General features: G+C 50.4%; 1 protein-coding gene across 8 annotated transcripts; it reads right to left on the bottom strand.

The window, feature by feature from the left end:
- Positions 1-197: 197 nt before the first annotated feature.
- On the bottom strand, positions 198-16504 carry SIDT2 (SID1 transmembrane family member 2). Of its 8 annotated transcripts, XR_005068136.1 has the most exons (29): positions 16094-16504; positions 14324-14445; positions 13879-14043; positions 13746-13791; positions 13228-13329; positions 13039-13122; positions 12186-12285; positions 11924-11989; positions 10939-11032; positions 10559-10611; positions 10197-10208; positions 9761-9832; positions 9507-9578; positions 9254-9316; positions 8339-8457; positions 7975-8048; positions 7813-7879; positions 7181-7254; positions 6916-7039; positions 6556-6673; positions 5915-6051; positions 5554-5662; positions 5266-5342; positions 5052-5098; positions 4675-4780; positions 3913-4023; positions 2573-2686; positions 693-2483; positions 198-388 (listed from the first exon to the last, which is right to left on the bottom strand). XR_005068136.1 is itself a non-coding variant. In XM_037057524.1 (28 exons), the coding sequence occupies exons 1-28, from the start codon at positions 16274-16276 to the stop codon at positions 2421-2423; spliced, it is 2574 nt and encodes an 857-aa protein (XP_036913419.1). In that variant the 5' UTR covers positions 16277-16504; the 3' UTR covers positions 406-2420. The 8 variants fall into 8 exon arrangements, 7 of the variants coding, with proteins under 7 accessions (XP_036913419.1, XP_036913420.1, XP_036913421.1 ...); XM_037057524.1 differs by lacking the exon at positions 198-388 and having other exon boundaries at positions 406-2483; XM_037057525.1 differs by lacking the exons at positions 198-388; positions 10197-10208 and having other exon boundaries at positions 406-2483.
- Between the last annotated feature and the right edge of the window lie 7280 nt (positions 16505-23784).

Genomic DNA, 23784 nt, shown 5'->3' on the forward strand with positions numbered 1-23784 from the left:
TGAGGCACACTCCTTCCACCCCCATCATCCTAGGACAGCCTGGCAGGAAGAAGCTAACCCTCTCCACCATGCATTCACTCAACAGAATCCCCCCCCCCCCCAGCAACGCCCCACAGGCTAGTGGTGCATGGAGCTATAGTGCTTCCTAGTGGCATCATCAAGGAAGAGCAAGAAAAGGACGAGATCAGCTAGAGAGCAGCCTGTGGACCTCTGCTCGTGTCTTGAAAATTCACCAGCTCCATTATCCTCTACATCTTATCCTCCTTAGCCTGTTATAATACACATCAACCTTCCAGGGTCCTTTCAAAACTCCCTCCTCTTGGAGCCTGTCATCCGCGCACCCACTAGCCATCATCCTGTGTTTCCCAAGCACCACTTCAGCCTTGACCTNCCCCCCCCCCCCAGCAACGCCCCACAGGCTAGTGGTGCATGGAGCTATAGTGCTTCCTAGTGGCATCATCAAGGAAGAGCAAGAAAAGGACTGGAGATCAGCTAGAGAGCAGCCTGTGGACCTCTGCTTGTGTCTTGAAAATTCACCAGCTCCATTATCCTCTACATCTTATCCTCCTTAGCCTGTTTTAATACACATCAACCTTCCAGGGTCCTTTCAAAACTCCCTCCTCTTGGAGCCTGTCATCCGCGCACCCACTAGCCATCATCCTGTGTTTCCCAAGCACCACTTCAGCCTTGACCTGCATGTTCCTGTCCTTTAAAGCCATGTCAGGGAGCACTGTGTCTGCAGCCTGTCAAGCTAGGAGGGGCTCAGGTAAGAAGTGAAGCTGCCTGACTGGATCGGGTGGGCAGAAGTCACTGCCACTTGCCAGACAGGGGCGAGCATCTCTGATCAGGTGGCACGGCTAAGGTTTTTTCACTATGCCACCCTCTCTGCCCAGAACAGTGCCTGGCATGGAGCAGGCCTCTCATAAACATTTACTGAACAGACACCACTACTCAAAGGAGAGGAAAAACACGAGGGAATCAAGGAACTGTTGTTCCCAATGGGACTGGGACTCGGAAAAGTTAGACCAGAAGAACTGGAAAATGGAAGACCCCTGCCTGACCCCACATTCTCAACATCTACACCCAGAAGAGCAGCAAACAGGGCCTAAGAACTGTCTGTTGTTTTTTTAATTGAATGCAGACTCATTCGTAGAAAACAGAAATGCAACCATAGCAGGGAAACGGACATCAGAGTTCTGAAGGGAAGACCCATACCCACCTCCTCTCCCCAGCCCATGGGAGGGCTGAGAAAACAAGCCAGGGAGAGTAGAACACATTCCCATCCTCCAGGCAGAGGCCTGGCCTGACCTCCCAGCCCCTGCATCTAAAATGGACCAGGGAGGGCAAAGGGGACCCCAGGACCAGGGCTACCAGGGGTCCCCAAGCTGGGGCCACTCAGTGTAAACTTCAAGGTTCATATGGATGCAGGTGTGACCAACACAGAACTTGGCTGAAGACCGGATGGAACTCAGGAGCCAGCCCTGGGTCCTAGAGTGAGGCTGGGATGAGGGACAGAGAGGGAAATGTCATGTCCCTTCCTTGAGCCCCTTTCTATAATAGGCACTGGGGCTCCCGTGATGGTGGAGGAGGTAGGATGGGCTGTGCTCTTTGTAGCCTCCCTCCTTTGCCCCTGGACATTCTTGGGCAATGTCAATGGCACTGAAAGATCCCCAGCTGGGGCTTGGCAGGACTAAGGGCCTGGAAAGAGAAAGGAAGAGGGTGAGTTGCTTTTTCTTTCCAATCCTGGGGCTAATCAGTCTGGGGACTGATAGAATAGGACGGTGACCTCTGAATTCAGCCCCTGAAATCAAAGGCAGTTCTCACATATGAACTGACCTTCACTGCCAGAGAGCCGGCCAGGGCCCTTTGCAGGTCTTAGCACCATAAGCCTGTCCAGTCCCCAAAATCCTTCACCCCATCTATTTTGGCTGACCAGAGTGGGCAGTGATGATAGGCCGGTATGACCCCACAGAGAAGAGGGGCCTTAGTACAGGCCAAAGAATCAGGCCCCAGACTGAGGAATGAAGGGCTCTGGGCCACAGGCTGGGGGAGAAGGGAAGGACAGGTAGAATTCAAGGCATGAGATGGGCAGGGCAATACTTCCCCCTTTCTCCTGCAGAGGGACAAATGGAAAACCAAGGACAGAGACCTTGGAAGGCCCCAACACTGATAAGAAAGCAGCAATTTGGCTAATGGCTAGGATTTTAGGTGAGCAGCCCTCCTCCCCGGCAGAGGGCAGCTGCAAGGCTCAAGGCCACCCCCATGACTGTCTGGGGTCAAGTCTGGACTAGGCCTTGGCGTCCCGCTGCCACCCAGCACTGGGTAGCAGGGCCGGGACTCACACCCCTGGTGCCACAGACTCCAGCAGTGAGGCGGAGGAGCCCAGGGCCCCGTGAGTGAAGCAAGGGGCCTGGCTTCCACTAGAAGACATAGATCTTGTCCCGCTGCACAGTGTCCAGGTCATCATCCAGTGTCAGCAACACCTGGTGGGTGGATGTCAAGTTAAGCACAGGGAAGGGGGCAGTCTGTGTCTGCACCCTCCCCTCCCCGCTCAGTCAGGAGAGTCTCATACCAGGAATGACCCAAACATAGCGATGGAGGAGAGGAAGTGCCAGATGTCGTGGTCATCAAAGAAGTCAAGGAGGATGCAGTCCCGGTTGTGCTCCCTTGATTCTGCAGGGGTTTTCTAGGCAGAAACAGAGAGAGCCGCCTGCTGATACCGCTCTGGCACCCGCTCTACCTCCAGGGCTCTCCCTGTTCCCAGCCCCAGGTGGCAGAACACTTTCTTTCTGCCGCACCCCTAGTCCTCATCTCCCACATCTAGGAACTGGCTTTTGTTACAAATTTCCCCTACTCTGCCCTCTCCTTTCTTTCACTCAGACCTTCCTCCCCTCAGATTCTTCTTCCCTTAATGTGAGAGCAGAAGGCTGCCATGACCTTGAGACACCAGAAGGCCACAAAGCTTCCTAACTCAGTCCCTGCCTTGGACTCTGCCCTCTGTTCTGATCAGGCCTCCAGGGCTCCTGCTCATTTTCTTCCCAAAGTACAATTGTCGGGTCACACTGCTCTGCCCAAGCCCAACAGCAGCCATGACCTGTGGCACTCAAGGTCTATGACTTCTATCTCAGAAACACTGGCTGGACTGCACTCTGTGTCTGGGGGCAGTCTGTGCCACATGCTAAGGTCACAGAGAGGACCGAGAAACACCTTCCCTGCCCTCAAGGAGCTCACAGTCTTCACCTGGCTCCCAAATTAGTACATTCAGACTTGAGCCCCAAGTCTTCCCCATCTAGTTCTGCCTCTGTATCACTGCACAGGTCAGTGCATCTCTGGGCCAGAGGACCTTCCTCATCCCCCAAGGTCTTTAAGGCCAACAGCAAGACCTGCCTCTTCCAGGAACTTTTCCTGGATTGGCCAACTCACAGAGGCCCCTGTCCACTGCCCTTCTGGACATTTCCTTGCCCATCTTGCCTTTACCTTCATCTGGTGTATCATATTATAGAATGAGAGCCAGGGACTAACAGTCCCTCTCTTGAACTAGATTATAAGTGCCTCAAAGGCAGAGCCCATGCGAGACTTAGTTTGGATCCTAGGACTGAAACCTGATCCATGGCAGGTGCCCTAGGAGGCAAAAGACAGAGCCTGACATCTCTGGCTTTAAGTCACAGCCATGCCACTCCTGTGTATCCTTGGGCAGGTCCCTTAGCCTCCCTGAGCCTCAGCTGCCTTGTAAGTACAAGGGGGACCTTCCATGCAAGTTGAATGGTAGGAGGATTAAACAAGACAGTGGCTCTAAAAGTGCTGGCCCAGGGAGCACTCACAAATGGTGTTTGAAAAGAAAACAGGACACGTGTTGGCTTACGATGAGCCTGTAGGTGACTCCCCCACACTCTCAAGAGGCTGACTGCTCACCTGCCAGGTGCTGAGTCCCTGGAAGAAGAAGAAGAGTGCAAAGCCCCAGACCACTGAAGTACAGATGATGCAGAGCAGTGGGATGAGCTTGATCCTTTCTCCGCTCCGGAGCTGGGAGTGGGGGTGGGGAAGGAAAGAGCAGCCTGAGGGCCAGGCTTCACCCAACTCGTTTCCTGGCCTGCCCAGATGCTGATCTCCTGGTGCCTCCCCGGGCTTTCAGGAAGTCTTCTTGAATTCGTCGTACTATCACCTCACAGTTACACCGTTCAACTTGTCCCCACACTAACAGCCAAGTGTCCTCACTGCTGATGTCCACCCTGGCTGAGCCTCCATGTGCCCAGAATCCTGTGCTAATGGGTGTACTGGCCAGGGTGCTCTTCCTGTGCAGGGGGCTCCTCTCTACTGGATGGCATGAGGGTCCCATGAGAAACAACTGGCCCTCGGAGACCCAAGCCTGCCACAGATTCAGTGAGTCCTGCCTCTCCAATCTGTTCTGCACTGAATGAGGCTCTTACCAACTATGGCCTGCAGTGCTACCAACTTCATGGGCCATTCTTAGAGTCTGAAGGCGCACAGTGAGTGGCTCTTAGGGTGTAGTTGGTTCCCAGGGGATACATGCAAGAGACATCAGCCTCTCCCCTCCTCAGACCTCACTGGCATAGACAGATGGACAGGAAAATTCTGTCCCAGTGCTGCCCCAGGCAGGCTGTGCCCATCTCCTTCCCCAAAAGGCAGAGAGCTGGTTCAGCCATCCCCATTCACCTTCATAATGATGTAGAAGGCAAAGTAAAGAAGCAGGTTGCAGATGCCAATGGCCAACAGGTAGGAGGCAAAATCATTAGGGCGCACGATGAGTCCGTAGGCAGCCCTGGCAAGTGGGAGGGAGGCTGGTGAAGCAAGGGAGGGCAAGGGCAGGAAGGGCCTGGCCTCACCCCAACCCAATGGTTTATTATGATTGCGGCTATTTCAGAGGCCTACTGAAGATTCTAGAACCCCAGGTGCCAACAACCGCTCCTGTCAGTCTCCATTTCTCACGCTCAAAGGTTAGAATTTGTCTGTGGTCCCCAAGGCAGCCAGTGGCTGGCCAAGTTTCCAGCTGTCCACCTAGCTGAGCTATCATAGACAGTGGGGAGACTCACAGTGACCAGTTGATAATGTTGCCCATGACCAGCAGCACCATACGGTCCTGGAGGGAAGCAGAGACATAAGGACTGAGAGGAGAAGAAACACAGGGAGAGAAATATGAAGGCCCAAGTCAGCTGGTTGCCCCCACCCTAGGCCCTCAGCTTCACCACCACCCTCTCCAGAGGGAAGAGTGGGTGGAAGAACAGGGGCTGGGGGGCTGGCAGGTACCGTGTAGAGGGGCCCACTACACTGCCGGATGCAGTCCGTGTACAGCACATGGAGGATCCGACGGCCAACTCCCGAGTCTGCAGAGAGAAAGTACGCTCCTTTCCTGTCCCCAGCCTGTACCATCTGAGAGCGGGCCTCATCTAATTCCTCATCAGTGATTCCTCTGGGCCCCCCAGGAGAGCCCCCATGAGAACCTGAGTCTCCTGGGACCCAGGACCCCAAGGCCACATTCCACTCATTCCATGAGGCCCAACAAATCCCAGCCCCATGCCCTGGGTATGCCCTCACCCAGCTTCCAGCGGCCCATGTAATAGAGCTGTATGCTGAGGAGCAGGGTGGCAATGATGTGAATGACTGAGAAGACAATCCAGAACGCTGTGTTTCCCTTGCCGAAAACCTGCCAGAGGCCGCCAAGGGCAGAGCTGAAGAGGCACTGAAGAAAGCTGCTCCCTCAGCCCACCCTTCCCCCGGAGGAACCAGGCTGTTGCTCAGCCAGGCCAGGGCTCTCTGAGGGGCTGGGGAAGGCACCTCAGGGAAGGAGCAGGGATCTCTCCTGCTGAAGGTGCAGGAGGGGGGTGTGCATGTGCACGTGTGTGGACGTGCCGTGCACCATTTCCTACAGGGTGAGCAGAGCAGGTCAGGGCCTCACCACGCCCACCACAGAGAAGAAGATAACAATGGCCAAGCAGGCATAGGCGCTATAGGCACTGGCATTGATGTCCGGGTGCCGCTTCTGGTAGAGCTTCAGCATGCAGAGCCCGGCGATCATGTACATGAACGATGTGTCTAGGGTGGGGGACAGGGCCATGAGCTATAGCAATAACATCCACTGAGCCTCAGCACGCAACTCCCAGCCCTGACAATCAGAGTGGAAGAGAGCCCCTACATTACCTCAAGGCCACAGAGTGATGGTGGGCTGTCAATTGACCTCGAGTCCCTTAACTGTCCCTGCCACACCACACTGCCACCCACTGGCTGTCACCCACCATCTGACTTCCCCTGACAAGACAACTTAGTCTGAGCATCCTGAGATCAAGGACCATATCTTAATTATTTTGTCCTTCTCACTGCTTCCACACGTCTTTCTGTAGGAAAGGTGCACAGATAAGTGAAATAGCAACCAGATGCCTATTCTTTGTAAGCTAGGATGTGTGTGCAGAAGACACTGCAGCCCTGGGGTCTCCTGTGCAGCTGAGTCTGGGGGATCCCTGCAGGCGACTTAGGGATAGTGGAAAACTCAGGCAGGTCCCTGCTCTAGGTTCAGCCAGGGAAGAGGGAGGCCCCACTTACCAAATTGGAAGTTGGTGTAGTTGGGGCAGACATGATAGCAAGCACTTAGCAGGCCCTCCATCATCAGGGCTGTGCCCATGGCATAGAACAGACCAAAGTGTTTAGGGATCCCACACTCCTGTCAGGGAGGAGGAACAGGGGAGAAGTGAGGTAGGCAGGGAGGGAGAAAGGGACCCCAAAGAGGGAGCTCATGAGAGAGGAACAGGCTTGGGCAGAGGCAGTATGTAGGGAGGACAGGGCATGGCAGTGCTGGGCAGGGCTGAGCTGACCAGGGGCTGGGCAGGACAGGGCAGGGATGGGCACGCCTGACAGGGAGGGTCTGCAGCAGAGACTTCGGCAGGCGGGGCAGGGGCTCCACACCAGGGCGTAGAGGTCGTTGCGCAGCAGGGCCCTGTTGTGATTGATCTCCCGCTGTAGGATGATCAGCAAGAAGAGTAGCCCCAGCAGGATGTACCCCAGGTTGCTGAGGATGTTGTTGAAAGCACTAGAATGGGCGACACAGGGTGCATTGCCTCAGCCTCATGCTCTAGCCTCTTCCCCACCATGGCAGGCATTCACAGAGCCTCTACCCACTTCCCAGGTTCACCATTCACTTGGGAGAGGGGCTTCCCAAGAAGATCCCCACCTGAGGTTGCCCAGTGGATGAGCACAGAGGAAGTTATAGTAGCAGATGTCCTGATTCCCTGTGACATTCACCACCTGCAGCAGGGAGTGGGAACAGGAGCAGGGCTGTTGAAGCACCCAACTCAGCCAGGAAGGGCTAGGCCCCAGCCTAGGCCACACCACACCATCCCATTCGGCCATGGATAGGAAGTGCCACCAGAGCCAACATGTGTGTGCGCATGTATACCAGGCAAGTCCTCCTTTTGGCACAGTCACTGTCACACCTCTCTGGGTATGGCTAAAAATTCTGGGGTGTGACCATGACTGAAATTCTTGCATCAGTACAAAGAAAAGGGAAGGGAAACTGAGACTTACAAAGTCCCAGAACTTTCATTTTAATGAATCCCTGTAACAACTTGGGGAAGGTGCCATTACAGATGCTGAGCTGCCCCCACTTTGCAGATGAAATAACTGATGCTCGGGGAGGTTAAGTGATTTGCTCAAGGTCACCCAGCTGATAGAAGTTGAGATTTGAACCCAGTACTGATGACCTAAGACCTGAGCTTGCTCCAGAGCCCCAGGCTGCGAGGCTCTGCAGTTGGGGAAGGGGAGCCTGCAGCTGCGGGACCAGGGGAGCCAGCCCCACCTTCTCACCGTCTGGTAGGTAATCACCAGCTGCACCACAGGAAGCGCGTAGAAGACAGCAATGGTGGCAATGTTCCTGACGAGTGGGAGGACAGTAGTGAGGTCGTAGGACCCAAGAAATGGCCACCCCACCCCACCTAACAGGAAGTCCCATTCACCCCATCCACTCACCAGAAGTAGATCTGGTACTTTTTCCGTAGAACGCGTTTGTCCTTGCGTGCCAGGTCGGCCACACAGAGGTATTGCTGGGGAGAAACTAGAGTGAGCCTCCTTTCCTACCACCTGGAAGAGGCCCCTCTCGCCCAGGTAAGAGAAGCCCAAGAGAGGCCAGACACCGCTGGGCAGGGAGCTCAGCCATCCCATTGCTGCTGGCCAAGCAACCCAGAAGGGCTGGGAGGCAAGTCAGTTTCCCCTGGAACCTGTCCTGCCCCAACTGAGCTCTTTCCTTCCCCAGAGGACAATATACCAGGGACTGAACACAGAATCTCCCTTCCTTGAGGAACCCCTGACCAGGGCCAGCTCTACGGTGTCAGACCTTGGTGCGAATGACGTTCTTGTCCGATTCAATGTCAGTCAGTGTGTCATAATCATCCTCCTCCACAGAGCTCATGGAGTCTAGCCGTGGCCGTGTGCCCACAGGGTCAAGAGAGCGGTCTGGAGTGAGCAGGGAGAAGGGTTTCCCAGTGGGCACAGAGCTCGAGGCCTGTCTCCACCCACCTGGGGCAATTGTCACAATTACTAAGCAGTAAAAAGAGGCAAACTGTAGGCTCAGATCAGGAATGGAGGTGGGCTCAGGCTCTGGGGGGAGGTACCAAATCCTTCTAAGTCCTTGAGGGGAACCAGGGTGGGCTCTGCAGAGAGGCCACTCAGTAGGAACTGCTCCAGCCATGCTGCCCTCACTGAGCTAAGGCTTCCAGGCCAGGACACTGAGCAGACCCCAGGCCTTAGACACAGGCAGCAGGACTGAATTTGGCAGAAGTCATGCTGATTAAAAGGTGCCCAGCTGTGTGGGTTCTGAGAAGACACTGGGTAAAGACACAGTGGGCCCTTGGGTGCAGGCAAGAGTCAGAAGCTACCTCTAGGAAGGGCACCTGCTGCTTTAGCCTATTCTTTTCTTGTGCCTTTGGAAGCTTCCTCTTGTGACCCTGACTGACCAAAGCCCCTAGAGGCCAGAACATGGTGCCCCTGCCCACAAGCCCTAACCCAAAGGGCCAGGGAGTGAGGGTGCTGGCAAACATGACAGCAAACCAGAGTATCTGGCCTGGGGGTAGCAGGGATACCAGCCCACCAGTGCCTGCTCATCTCAAAAGACACAAGAGCTGGCAATCATTGGCATTAGGTGGGGAAGCCATGCACAAAGCATCTTTCTGACCCCAGAGCCTACCGGCTCCAGTCAACCACCCTGGCAGGAGCTGATTGGCAGAGCAGCTCCCCACCTCCCCACATCTACCCATGGCAATGCACAGCTGCCGCATCTGGCCAAAGGGAAGGCGCCGCTTGAACTGGTCGTGTCCTTCAAAGGAAAGGGAAAGTTACCAGGGAAGTGGAGCCAAGGAGGAAGGGCCAAAGGAGAAGAGGGGTGAGAGACAGCAGGCCCTTCCCTGTCCCAGTGTCTGGCACAAGAGGTGACCACCCATCATCAGGTTTCACCCAGCCAGCACCAGCCCTGCACCACACCACTGGGCCCTGCCTGGCCCACTCACCCTGGTAACTGCAGGAGAGGTCTCTGGTATCCATGCTGTCAACCAGACCCTCGGTGGATCCAGAACAGTTCTCTGTAGAATAAAACTGGTAAGCACAGACCTCAGGGAAGGGGATGCTAGACCCATCCCCAAGGAGCCCCAAGGAGCCCCAAGGAGCTCCAAAGAGGCTGGCTACCAATTTACACCTTGGAGGTGGCAGCCTCAGGAGACTAGGTTGTGAGTGGACCAGCACAATCTCTGGCATTGACACGTACCAAAGGAACCATAGTTGTAACCCTCATAAGGGGAGCTGCCAGGGAAGGAGTCGGCCAGGACCCGAGGGTGACCTGCAACAAGACATCAAGGTCCCCTTAGCCCTAGAAGCAGAGAGAGGCCGAAAGCCAGGGAGAAGAGAGAAACAGAGTGGCAATGGCAGTAACAAAGAATAAGCACCGATCACAGCAAACATAACTCACTCCCTTCACCAGCACCCACCCTGACCTCCCTTCCATGTGTGTCCCCAATGGAAACACTAGCCACCCTGTGTTTCCCATTGAGAGAGAGAAATCTCAAGGAACTGATGCACCTAAGTCACCAGCAGCACAGACAGCCAGCAGTGCCTGCCCGGGTCCCACCCAGGCACCCCTAGTGCTTCCCCTCTTTCCCCTACTCTGGACTCCAGCTCCTCTGCCCACAGCACCTGGAGCTTACCAAGGAGAGAAGCTGAGACAGAAGGTCCAAGCAGGAGGGAGGACAGAAAGAGAGAGGGACAGAAGGGAAGAAGAGAGAATGAAAGGTTAATAATCCCAGAGACTGTGAGCCCCACTGTCCAAGGCAGACAAACAGCACAGCTAGACCCAGAGAGTCAATCAAGTGGCAGCCTTTCAGACGAGCATACTAGGGACAGACAGGAACAGTATCCTGGCCCCACATCTACCTGAAAGGTTACTCCTGACTTGAACACCCAGAAGCCCCCAGAGAGCCTCCTCCAACTCCCAAGGGAGCTATCCATCACTATCCCCTCCAAAACATCAAGCATACTCTGCCCTCCCACTTCCGCCCTCTGCAGGTACCGCTTTCTGGGCAGGCTCGGTCCACAGTCACCAGAAGGGTCTTCTTCCTCTGCCTGCAGGGACAGAATCCAGAAGCAAACCAGAGGGGCAGGACAAGGATCCCTCCTATGCAGGGCTGGCCTGCCTTCCACCCTCTCCATCCCATAACCCTGTCTGTCATTCATGATCCTATGGTTCTTCCCAGGCTAGGAAGCCATGTGGAGTCTCTCTGCTTGGAAAGGTTGAGAGAAGGGGTTGGTTTCCAGAGAAGAGGCTCCTGGACCACAGACCCTAACAGGGGCTTCTTAGGGTCCCCTCTGCCCTGTGAACAGTGTGGAAGATTACCCTGGCCCTGCCCAATGCAACCCTGAACAGGGGAGGGCCCAGCAGTTCCATTTTACCTCCAGTTCTCCCAACAGGCCAGAAGAATGGTCAGAAGGTAGAAGGAGAGAAATATGCCCAGGCAAAAAAGCATCCCACCCACGTAGGCCTCAGCTGTTGGGAAAGAAGCAGGAAGCTGAACACATCAACCATGACATGGGGCCCAGCCGAACCTCTCACTTCTCCCCTCAGATGGAGTGACTTGCCGGTGTGAACAACCAGCCACTCCCCAGATCCACCAGACTCTGACATGACTCCCGTCTATACTCATGTTTCCCCTTCTGCAAGAACTTTCTCCTCTACTTCTTTCTCAAAAACTCCATATTGACTTAACCTTCAAAACACAGCTTGGAGACTTCGTCTTCTAGGAAACTTTGTCTGTCCTGTGTTCCCACTGTGACCTATCCTTTGCTGATCACAGCTCTCAGCTCCCTTGCGGCCGCAGCCACAGGCTCCTGTCCCTCTGGCCAGGTGCTCCCCGAGGGCTGTCGCTGCAGCAGGCACTTGGCACACAGAAAGTGCTCGACAAATATTTGCTGAATAAAGAATCCGCATAGGAGAGGCAGCTTCTTTCCCCTCCCATCACAATCTCTTATTTTTACCCTATACTTTTCAGTTTATAAAGGGTCCCATTCAAGTACTCAGTAAATATTTATTGAGCATGAAGAAGGGGCCTGGTACTTTCCTACTGATTTTGCGCCAAACCTCACAACTTAATCAGACCAATGTGACAGATCTTAACACCTCTGTTAGAGAGACCAGGTAACTGAGGCTCAATTAGAACTGAGAGAACTAGAACTCAGTACTTTACTCTTTAATCATATATTATGTATGAAGTTATATTGGGACTTACCTCCTGGCCCTCCCATCATGAGGCCTACCAAGAACACTGCTCTATTGCTACCCTGTCAGCCTGGCTGAGTAGGTCCTCATCACCCTTCCTACCCTAGGTCTGAAAGAAAGAGCCAGAGGCCAGTCCATCCCCACTCAGCCACCCGCACTCACATGTGACTGCTCGAGATACCAGCACTGACAGGGTTTTCTGGCGGTTCCCTTGATCAACTGGTTCATCTGGAAGTAAAACGTCAAATTGGCAAACAAAAGGCTACCTGGAATTTAGCTAGAGTTGGTGGAACCAGCCCTGGGAGAGTCTGGAACCAAAAATGTGTGTCCCACCATGTCCATCAATCAGTCACACAGTCTGTCTACCTCCTAGGAAGTGACCAAGACCTCTCCACCCCCAGCTGGGCCTGGGGCACAAAATTACCTTCTACAAAGGGGTAGAAAGGCAAGGAGCCCCCACAGGCTTGGTCTTCTGTCTTCACCACCACCACCACGTAGAAGCTGTTACTTGGGAAGTCTTTGCGCTGTAGGATAATGTTGATGATGGTGACGACAACATCATTGCCGTTATCATCATTATATTATTGTCATCATCATCACCATCCTTTCCTGACTATCTACTTTGGGCCATAAATTATGCTAAACTCTCTTTTTATATTATTTTACTTAATGCTTCCAAAGACCCTTATGAGATAGCACTGTCATTACCCCTGTTGGACAGGCTTAGCAGTTAGCTTGGGGTCACACAGACAGGAAGTTGCAGAGCTGAGACTGCCTGACTCCAGAGCCTAAAGCTTGGACCTATACTATGGCCAGGGAGCAAATATGTGCATACCTCACCATCACAGGATCCACAGGTGCCCTATTACAGGCTATGCATTGGCCAGGAGAAGAAGTGAAGGGGCCATGTTGCCTCTATCACCTGCATGACTGAATGCAAGGTGCATGTATGGCCACCCTTCCCTGCCTGGAGCATCGGTTCCAGCCTTTGCCGAGTGCAGGCACAACGCCTCAGCTAGGGCCCCTTTCCTCTCCTTGCTATCGATACATTGAATGAAGTAGATATGACAACTAGAAACGGTATGTTGTTTTCCTATCCCTAAGGCAATTGGGATTATAATTCAATTTGCACACATACCAGGGACCCAAAGTTTCAGGGACCAATGGGCCCAGACTCAGTCTTGTGCACAGGGGAGGAATGGTGCAGGAGAAAAGGAGCAGGAATTGGAAAGCTAATCACCAGCCACATCTCCCACAGGCCCACGTGTGTTTCCTACCTGCACAGTGATGGCTGCCTTCTTGGTCATAGTCTGGTACATACCGATGAAGGCTACATTGTTGTCTAGGTCATAGACAGGGCACTATAGAGGAGGAGGGGAAAAGCAGATGCAGGGACCTGGGCTCTGTCCCCTTTGGTTAGCAGCCCTGTTATCCACTGGTGGAATGTAAAAGGACAGGCCACTTACCAGGACATCCTGAATAGAGATGACTGAGCAGGGGAAGGCCTTGTTGGAAGTCACCTTGACAATCACCGAGTCCACTCCTTCTGGGAACTCATACTTGAAGTACTGAGGGCACAGGGAGGGTGGCAAGGAAAGCCATGTCTCATTAGGATACCCTCTCTATCCCTCTAGAAGGGAACGGTGTGAATTCTCTCAGGGCTGGGCACTGGAGGCTCTCTGGGGAGAAAGGCCTTCGCTATACGCAGCCCCGTTTTCTGTCTGTATACCACTCCTTCAGCCTCAGCTGGGCACTCAGGGCAGTGCCCGCGTGGCAAGTTGGAAAGAGGGCAGCCAGGCCCCATGTCTCTGCACTTCCCATGCTACTTGCCTCTACCACTTTGGGGCCACAGCCTCTGTTTCCAGTCTCTCCGGGGAGAGTCCAGGCAACTTGAAATGCCCAGCAAAGGCCGCCAATCATTCCCACTTCCACATTTAAGCTTCCCCATTTCTTCTCTTGAGAGGCAGTCAACAGGGGATCTTACCTGAGGCTGGGCTGCTGTGGTATTGAAACTAAAGTATTCCCCAGTCCTGTAGGGCAGAGAAGAGTCCCCAAGGTTACTCCCAGAGCTGAAGAAGGAGGCCAGTCCCATGGTCCCCTCACTCTTCCCTGCAGACCTGAGCATGAAGTTGTCCATTCGGCTGACCTGGAGCTGGTATGTGGTATTGACTGGTGACAGGGTGGACACATCCACGTAGAAGAACTGGACCTCAGACTCATTCTTGGTTGGGGGCTGACACAGCGTTCTTTCTACCTTCTGGTAGAGGTACTTGCGCTGAAACCTATGATCCGAAGCAGAGAGTCTGGATGTGACTACTGCCTCAACCAGGATTCCTCCACTCTGGTTGTCTATAACCCCTCACCCCTACCCCACTGGGCTGACAGACTCTGGGCCAGCTGGCTTGGTCCTCATGCCATTGAGCAGCCTCCTGGGACTAGGGATGGGGAAGAAAGACTGAGGGTCCCCTGGGTGGTCTGAGGCCCCAGATAAAGACCTGGGTGAGGCTCTGAGCAAGGCCTGACCTGGGCCTATTCCCTCCCTGACCCCCAAGTCCTACTCACAGCCCTCGCAGGATTAGGGGCACCTGGAAGGACACCACAGCCTCCTTCTGGCGGACCACAAACAGCAAAGGAGCCTCCTTCTGTTTATTCAGGACATTCACAGACACACGCACACCTTCTGTCTGCAAAATGAGATGGAAATGCCCCTCAGTCAAGCCTGTAGTGATACTATCTATCTCTGCCACCTGGGACACATGGACCCAGAGACTGTGAGCCATGACCTCAATTAAGCCAACCGCTTTGTTCTTTCCCCACTGTGGTTCGGTTGAGAAGCTATCCATGCTCCTTCTTCTGCCAGGGCAGCCCTGAGTCTACAGGAGAGACCAGTGCTGACTTAAAGGAGAGGCTTATGGGAGACACAAGTTTCTGATGGCAGGACAACAAGACCCAAGCAACTCAGGGCCCCACTCCCAACAGGAAGCAAAGTGGAGATCTCAGGCATCTCCAGAATATCCCATTCCTATCCATGTTCATGGAATGCACATGCTTGCACACATGTGCATATACACACACAGACACGGGAGCGAAAACTGCTCCTCCACTTTCTTCCCTATGAGCTAGAAGTTCCTATTCAACAACTAAACTGGGGGTGGGGATGAACACACAGGGGGTTGTTAAGAGCCAAGAAAGCTAAATTCTATCCCTAGCTCTGACCGAGGGTTAGGGCTGTGGAGAAGTCACTTCATGTCTCTGAGCTTCAATTTCCTCCTCTATAAAATGGAGACACACTCACTCTTGGTGCTGTATAGTAAGGTATATAGGACAGCAGGAGTTTAAGGAAAAAAATAAAACTAAATAAATACTGTGAATCTTATTATTGAGCTGCTGAAACCCAAGTGCTAGGGCAGCATTTCTCAGAGGGACAGAAGCCACAGCTCTCAGGGTAACTGCAGATATGGGGAAAAAAGAAGAAAAGACTCTAAACTGTTGGAGATCAAGCTTTACAGAACCAGGCACTGAAGGCAGATCCTGGCTTGTCACAGAAACCAAATCCCTCCCCATCCTGGAAAAAAAAATCAGATTCCCATTATTGACTCCACTGCCTCCCAGTAAATGCAGTCATGGAGAGAACTGCAAAGGAGACCATACAAGCCAGGCTGCAAGAATTCTCCAAATTTCAGCTCTAGATTTCCCAGACCTAGCTAAGGCCATGGTCAACTCACAGCCAGGGAAGAAACATAAGTGAAGTAGGGTGAAACATATTCTACACAGTAGACAAACTCCCTCTCTCCTCCTGTCCAACTGGGGGTTGGCCTCATCTTTGCCACCTGCATCTTACAAGGCTTTCTAAGACTGGAGGAGGGCTGGGATGTTCCCAGCAGTTCTGACAGCCCCGGAAGTCCTGTATTTATATTCCCCAGGCGGCTCAGCTCTAACTCTTGCCTGGGCAGAACCTTGCAGACAGAGTCTGTCTCATACCCCAGGGGTTTTCTGGGTCAAGCCCAGTGGCAAGCCTTCTTCCTCTCACCCACAGACCCCACAGAGCTATCAGACTCTGGTTGTTGGGTAGTAAGCAAGTCAGTCCTGCTCAGCCCACATCCGGTGGAAGGAGTCAGTCAGTGAGAAAATGGGAATGAGGCACCTTCAGAGCCTGGCCGGTGGGAGCTACGGAGAAACAACGCTGGCAAAGGAAGGAAGATTGGTCAAGAAGGTCCAGCATGGTTCAGGGAAATGGAAGGAACCCCGTGGGGTAGCTCGTCCATGGGGAACTGACAGAACCGCTTCATCTGCTCGCTCACTCACCAGCCCCACCCCAGCCCCAGCCCTCACCCGGTTGCGGGTCACAGTATGGTTGAAGGTATAGATGTTGACCAGCTCGCTGTTGACTTCATCCAAGTAGGGGTGCTCAAACTCGGCGTCTTTCTGCGAGACGTTCTTGGGCCCCAGAAGCCCCGGATGGCTATCGACCGAAGCCACCAAAAGAGCCAAGAAGGGCAAGCCCAGAACGAACATGGCCCCAGCAGGGCGGCAGCGGCGGTGGCAGCGACAGGACACAGGACACCGGGACAGGTTGCGGCTCCAGCCGCAGCTGCCACCATCTCACCAGGACCAGAACTTTAACCCCGGCCTGAGATTAGGAAAGGTCCCCTCCCTGGAGCAGCAGAGACGCTCCTAGGAGCACCAGAGGGGAGGGACGGCAAGAAGGAGGAGGAGGGGGACTGGGGTCCAGGTCTCAGACAGGGGCCCCAGATCGCGAGGGGTTGAGCACGGCTCCGAGACCATGCGGCCGCCCGCCAGGGCCGTGAGCGAGGGGGCGCTGGTTGCTGGGAGCCTGGAGACGCCGGGAAAGGGGAGGGAAGAAAGGTGGAGAAGCCGGCCACTGAAACGTCCACGAAGGGAGGGAAATAAGAGGGTGAGGGGCGTAATAGTTGGTAGTCGCTGGACGCCGCGCGGCCCGGCGAGTTGAGTGCGAGCCCTTTAAAGGTAGGCGGGCTGGGCGGTTCCGGCGCTGGCGACTGGGGAAAGTGTGGAGCTCCGCGAAGCGATAAACAGCTCGGCTGCAGACTCTCCAGCTGACGTCAGGGGAAACTGACACAGATTTAAAAGGCCAGGTTCCGGATTGGGAGTTAAAGGGGCCGTAGCACTCCAGACGGATGTCTTCGAGTCCTTTTCCGTTACTGCTTCCTCTTTCATTATTCTGCCCCTCTTTGAAAGTTCACTTTGGAATAGACTGATGTTTCCATGAAGGATCTCCAAGTGTTGGATTCTTGTTAACCACTTCCCTTTGCTCAAATTTAGGGATAGGATCCCCCCCCCCCCGCCCATGCCCACCGCCATTACCACCCGGGCCGCCTTTTTTTTTTTTTTTTCTTCTGAGATTTTAGGAAATGAAGAACTCAGAGAATTAGGGAACAAATACAACAATCGCCCCGACGGCCGTGGGGTAGTTGAAGCAGAACTGCAGGTGGAATCCCTGTGCAATCTCACCTCCCCCTGCAGCAGCCGCACAGCTTCAGGGATGCCTTAAAAAGCTTAGGGGCTTTCTCCCCTTCTCTTAGGCAGCTTCTCTATACAAAGCTCACTGCAAGATAATGACTTCCAGTGTAAATTGGTGAAAACTTTTCTACAAAATATTTTGGCACTGTATTTCAAGAAGCTTCAAGAGCTTTATACTCTTTGACCCAGTAATTCCATTTCTGAGACTCTATCCTAAGGAAATACAGATAAAAATGTGTGGGCTGCTATCCTTTTCACTCTGATATTTATAATATAAAGCATAAAGCTTAAATGTCCATAATGAGTGGTTAACTTAAACACACTATTATCATGACTCCATTAAAAAAACGATGCTTAAGACTAAGGGATGTGTAAGCAGAGAGAACCCACAGTATAACACTATATAAACACAGACAAAACACAACATAAAAATGTTGAAAAAAACTGCATAAAAATGTAGCAATGATTACCTTTGAATAGGAAAGTAACCCTCCCCCCCATCTTTGTATTGGGGTGGTTTAAAAATTTTTTTTAAATTTTGTTTATTTAGAGAGAGGGAAAGAGGTGAACGGGAGGGAGAGAAACATCAATATATGGCTGTCCCTCATGTGTCTCCAACTGGGGACCTGGCCCACAACCCAGGCATGTGCCCTGACTGGGAATCCAACCAGCAACCCTTTGGTGTGCAGGCCCGCACTCAATCCACTGAGCTACACCAGCCAGGTTGGGTGGTTTTAAGTTTTTAATACCTTTAAAAAGTTTATAAATTTTCTACAATGTACATGAATTTCTTTTGTAACATAAGTTATATATGTTTAAAGATAAAAAATGTACTGTGGCTACCTCTGAAGTCAGATACCCTGGTGAAGCCACCAGGGCCAATGGCTTGTTAATCAGTTCATTCACTGATTAAGAGTTTAGCAGCCCCACCCCTGGCCCCACCCTACTACCTGGGCATTGTTCTAATGACTATTTTACCTTATGACCAATTATATTCATTTCTGCACTAAATATTTAATGCACACCTACAATATGCCAGGTACTGTTCTAATTATACTGGGCAAATGGTGAGTGGGAAACTTACACCTGGCTCTGCACAAGCATTCATACTTGATGATGAAGGCCATAGGCAAGCTTCAGGGGCTGGAGAACCTCAGCAGACTCTAGGGTCAACCCCTCATTTCACGGATACAGAGAGTGAAGCCCAGAAAAGGTCAGCTCATGAGTAGCTCACAAGACTCATCCCTCGAGCCTAGGTCCAATGCTCTTCCCAAACAAACCTGAACTGCAGGAGCCTCAGAATAACAACAGGTGTCATAATGAGCCTGCCAGGCAGTCAGCAGCCCAGTTTGGAGAGTCAATGTAAAATTTTCACATTCCAAGTGGACTTCTCCCTTTCTAAACCCTCACTGTAACCCCCTCACCTTGCTGGTAAGTCTGAAACTCTAAGAAACACTCACTCCACTTAGCCAGATGAAATCCAACCAGTCTGTGATGTGCCAGGAACTTTCCTGGGAACTGTGAGAACCACAAGTTGAGGATCATAGGGTCTCTGCTATAGGCCCGGTTGGTGCTGAGATCCTACTGAATAAGCCCAGGCTGGTGGTGGGGAACCGGGGAAGGCATATTCCAAGTCTATCTTTTAGGCTTTGGAGCAAAATGTACCTCTAGGCCTGTTTATAATGCACATCCAGACACTACTTACAGTTATTGAACCACAGTTTCTGGAGGTGGAGCCCAGGAATCTGCATGTTAGCAAGCACTCCAGAAGTTTGCTATGCACAATGAATTTTGAGAGCCACTGTTTTGGGGCCAAACAATTGTGAACTATCAATATTTGTGTGCTCGCTTTCTCCTAGCGATATCTCACAAGGAATCTATACAAATAAGTTCAGAGATCATTTGTCCCTTTCACAAAGTCTGATGTGCTTAACCTCTGAATTCTCAGCACCATCAATTTCCAGACAGAATAGGGCAACAGCCTTGGTTTTCTTGCTTTTCTCAAGTTGGTAGAACTTCCTCAGCCTTGCTGTCCCACCTTCCCAGGGAGCGAACACACAACCCAGTTGCGAAGGCCCTTCCAAGTTCTGGCAGAGAAAGCCTTTTTGTAGTCTGCAGCAATCAGCATGAAAGGGCAGGACTCCAGCTCAAAGCTGGACTGGTTAAGTGCAAAGAGATGTCAAGGCCTCAGGATTTCAAGGTTTGGAATAAAAGGACAGGAAGAAAGCTTCCCTGGGCCAGGGGTATTATTAAAATGACCTTAAGACTCTATTAAGAGAACACAGTAAGAACCACAGTAAACAGATCAGCTGAGTACTACCAAATAATTCAGGAACCTGGGGGTTTGGAAGTGACCATGCCTGTGGGGGCTGGCGAGAAGGGCAGAATGAAATCAGACTTTAGAATTAAGTAATGGTTTAACTTTAACCCAGAAAAAAAGGTTGTAAAACCAACCCCTCTGGAAAAAAATGGACTTGAATGTCCGTTTTCACCGTGATCATAAAAGGGACTCAGTGTACCTACTTGAAGCTCAAAGAGAAATATCCTGAACATAGGCAGCCCTAGCAGCAATAATACAGCACTTTTTTCCATCATGTAAGTTCTATTTTTTTTTCCCAGGGCTGCCCTTGTATCTGGCTCTTCCCTTCAAGGGCTCTGAAAACTAGGTGTATATAGATTGGGAATCAGCTAAAGATACTAAACTCTCATTCTGGGGATAAGGTATCAAATATGTCACATGGTTTCATGGTATTATGGAAAAAGTGAGGATTTTGGTATCAGAAAGGTGTAGGTTTAAAGCCCTGCATTGTGCATCTTAGGCAAATGAAACCTTCTGAACCTTCGGGAGCTGTGTCTCATCTTCACTGTCCTCCTTAATATCATAGAGCAGAGCCAGACTGGGTTGCATCATCATCACGAACTACTGTCTAAAAAGGTGAGTCATGAGAGAGCAGCTCTGACTAAATGCACAGGACTTTCTGCCACTTTCCATTTCCTGAAACTGGGCTTTCATCACTCAGACTGGGAAATACATTCAGGCCTTGCATCTGCTTCCATGTGGCCACGTGATGGAACCAACATCAGAGCTTTCCAGGAAATGAGGCTGGTCATCAGGTTGCTGAAAACAAGCAGATAAATAATTGATCAACTCAATCTGTGCCTCCAAAGATCAGATACAAATGAGCCAGCCATCCTCCTGTTTCAAGCAAGCTTGGGTCTCTGGCTAAGAAATCAGAAGATGCAACTGAGGAACCTTTTAGATATAGCTCCTCCCTGGTTATATCTAAAGATCATGTGCCTACCCCCTTTATTCAGAATTGCTCTCAGTAATAGAAAGGGTCCCTTCTCCACACTCGGGCTCAAAAACAGGCCACAGCCCATAGCTTCTTGTTACTTCACTGGTTCTTGGAGACTTCATAGTTATTTTCTCATTCACCATACCTTTGTTCCTCTGAATCAGTCTAGCCTTTTCTTCTAGCTTCACTTTTCCTATAAAAACTATATTAATTCCATCTATTTCTACTCAAAATATTCTAGGAAATGTTTCAAAATTTTTTGTAATAGGTATATACCGCATTTTTTTTGGTCTGAAGAGAATTTTGTTCACCCTTATCACTAGCAAGAATAATGTCTCTTTCTTACAAGCAGAAGCATGATACCACTGAAAGGGCAGGAACTGTAGTCAACAGATTTGTATTCAGTTTAAATTCTGACAGTTACTGACTGGAAGACCATGAACAAAGCAATCTCCTATTTATTCATTCCTTCATTTATTCAGTGTCTAGTTACTACTAATTACTAAGCTAGATGCTGGAAACACAAAGATGCTTGAAACACATTCTCTATTCTTAAGGAATTCATTATCTAGCAGAGTAGATAACTAGGTAAGCATATAATAGTGGTAAGTGCAATGATAAGATTTATACCAAGGTATTACAGGGAACTCAGAGATGGTGACCTAGTTCAAATCAGAGCTGAAAACAGAAATCAGAAAACACTCCAGGTGTCCTCCCTGAGGGATTCTTAAAAGAGTAGGAGCAGAAGCATATTCCAGACAGGGGGGTCTTACCTTGGGGCAAAGGCATGACTCAATGTTCAATATTATTGGCATGAAAATTCAAGATAAGCAATGTAAGGATATGAATTGAAGAGGCCCAGGCCATGGAGAGGATATTTAACACTTTGGACTATCACTGGTTGTCAATGAGCATGCTGCTCTACTGTCATGAATTCTTAACAGGTGTGCTGTCAAAGCTTAATCAGTGTGGAAAAATATATTTTATAGTGTTTTTTGATATATACAGGATGGGGCAAACATAGGTTTATAGTTGTGAGTACATGAAAGTTTATTTTTGGACTATTATTTATTATATTATTTTCAACACAAACTCTAAACCTACTTTCTCCCCCACCTTGTATTTCAATGTGACGAGTTAAGCCAAAATAACCAGCAAACAAGCAAAAGGCAAGAAGTATAGGATAAAATGAGGCCAAGAATACTGTGCTTACCAAAGCATGTAAGACCTCTGCTTCATGGCTAAGTAAAAATATGTAGCTGAGTTAGGATTTCATCCCTGCCATGGCTGGAGAAAAGTGGATATTCTGTTGGTTTTGTCTGTTTTTCCCATTTTTCCCAATGTAGATATGGTGAAGCTTTCCCTCCTTACCACACTATGGTCTCTTCCACTTCTGCTGGGCCATGGAAGAGATTCACGTGGAATAGTGTGGACCATCTACAAAGCCTCAGGAGCCAGGGTGCTTCCACCACTGCTCTGTGACCTAAGGGGAATCTGCAAGTAGTCACAAAGGTAATGCAGCTAGAGGTAGGAAGATATTGGGGGGGGGGGGGAGGACAAACAGGAGAACAAAAACACCTCAGTTTGATACCTCCAAATTTCACCCTCTTCTAGGAGTAAACCATTGTAATCTAATGCCATTACTGCAGTGAAGTGATAAAAGTGAATGTTCATAGCAATCTGCTAATTAGTGCTGGGGTGGTGGTTATGGTGTTAGAAGGACAGGCCCTGATGATCAACTGGGTGACTGAACCTTGTTCTAGTCATGAAGTTTAGGCTGCACTTGGGGAGGTGAGGGAGATAAATGAGAACTGTGTCCCCATTTAAGTCTCCTGTCCTGGACTCCATAGTAACATTTTGTTATACTGAGACGGATGCCACTCACCCAGTTCAAATGAGGTGGTCCACAGTGTTATAGTCAGCCTTATTGCAAAACTGTTCTGGACCCATTATAACACTGGACATCAAGGGAGACGGCTGTATTCTGAAGTTCTGCTATGAACCTCATTCAATGTTTTCGTTTACAATTGCAGCCCCCAAGCCCACCCATCAGAATATGGGAACTGGTATCTCCTATTTTAGTTTTTCTGTCATTTATTTTGACTGTACTTACACTTTGTTTCCTTTTAGACTTTTACTTATTTACTGGAGTAGTGTCAATCTGAACTTACTGACCTGTTAATACCATAGCTAGGCAGTCTTTGAATACCTTCATGTGTACCACCAAAAAGTCTTGCTCCCTAACATCACAATGCAATCCCTACTGCTGGTTTTAAGGTAGGAAAAAGGTTGGCTAGGTAATAATTCTGTGATCACGTGGAGGATGGAAATGAAAAGGAATGTATGGCTGCAAAAAAACCCCAAAAAACCAACAAACAAAAAACCAACAAAAACAACAAAACAAAATAAACTTTGCCATAGTCCAGGTGAGATCACCATTTCATTCCCAGGACTTTCTAATGTAAGGAAACCAGGGATGTATCTTGTCATCGACTCAGGTGAATCATAATCTAGAGCTAAAATACCCCAGGTTGAATGAGCAGTGGTGAGGGCAACAATTTTGAAGTCAAGTAAAGCTGGGGTCAAATCTCAGCACCCATTTCAACTACATGATTCACCTTGGACAAGATACAAAACCTCCCCGGGCCTCTCAGCCAACATTAAAATGGGGATGCACCTACAAGAAGTTCTTAGATGGTTGAGATGGGAAATATCCTGAGGCTTTTCTTCCTAAATGGCACAGGAACTCAGAATACTCCAAGTAATTTGAGCACTGAAGTATAAAATGGGAGCAATAATAGAGATATTCCAAAGTGTAAAAAATGAAAACAGGTGATTATTAGTGTGATAAATGGAGAAACAGTGGAAACTCGGACATTTAATGTGAATAAACTCTACATAATGAAATAAGAAAAAAGAGTCAGAAGGTCAATTTGGCTTAAGAGTTAGTGCTTTTTTTAACTTGATATTCTTTATCAATCTGAAAGATTTTGACAAATTTCCCATGTATTTACTTAGGACTCCTGATACCTGTTCATCCCACCCTACATTCCTACACTTGGTCCAAGGAGATTAACTAAAGAGGGCCAACTTGGCACATTCAGTTCCAAAAAAAGAAGAAGGATGATCTAAGTATCCAATTTGCTTGTGATAAGGTAGGAGAATAACTCACCCCTTCTTTGTCCATTGGAATTCAAACTATGATAAAGGAGGCAGAAAGACAGCAAG

The sequence above is a fragment of the Sturnira hondurensis genome, unplaced genomic scaffold, assembly GCF_014824575.4.
Source record: "Sturnira hondurensis isolate 20B ecotype Veracruz unplaced genomic scaffold, ASM1482457v3 Scaffold0009719, whole genome shotgun sequence".
Classification (NCBI taxonomy): Eukaryota; Metazoa; Chordata; class Mammalia; order Chiroptera; family Phyllostomidae; genus Sturnira; species Sturnira hondurensis.

Bases quoted from the DNA above. Each gene is read 5' to 3' on its own strand.
- SIDT2 (XM_037057524.1), bottom strand. From the start codon at position 16,276: ATGTTCGTTCTGGGCTTGCCCTTCTTGGCTCTTTTGGTGGCTTCGGTC. The intron at 14,044-14,323 runs GTGAGTAGGACT...TTCGGATCATAG, and splicing joins CCCCTAATCCTGCGAGGGCT to GTTTCAGCGCAAGTACCTCT. The intron at 7,040-7,180 runs GTGGGGATCTTC...CGCCCATTCTAG, and splicing joins CATCCACTGGGCAACCTCAG to TGCTTTCAACAACATCCTCA.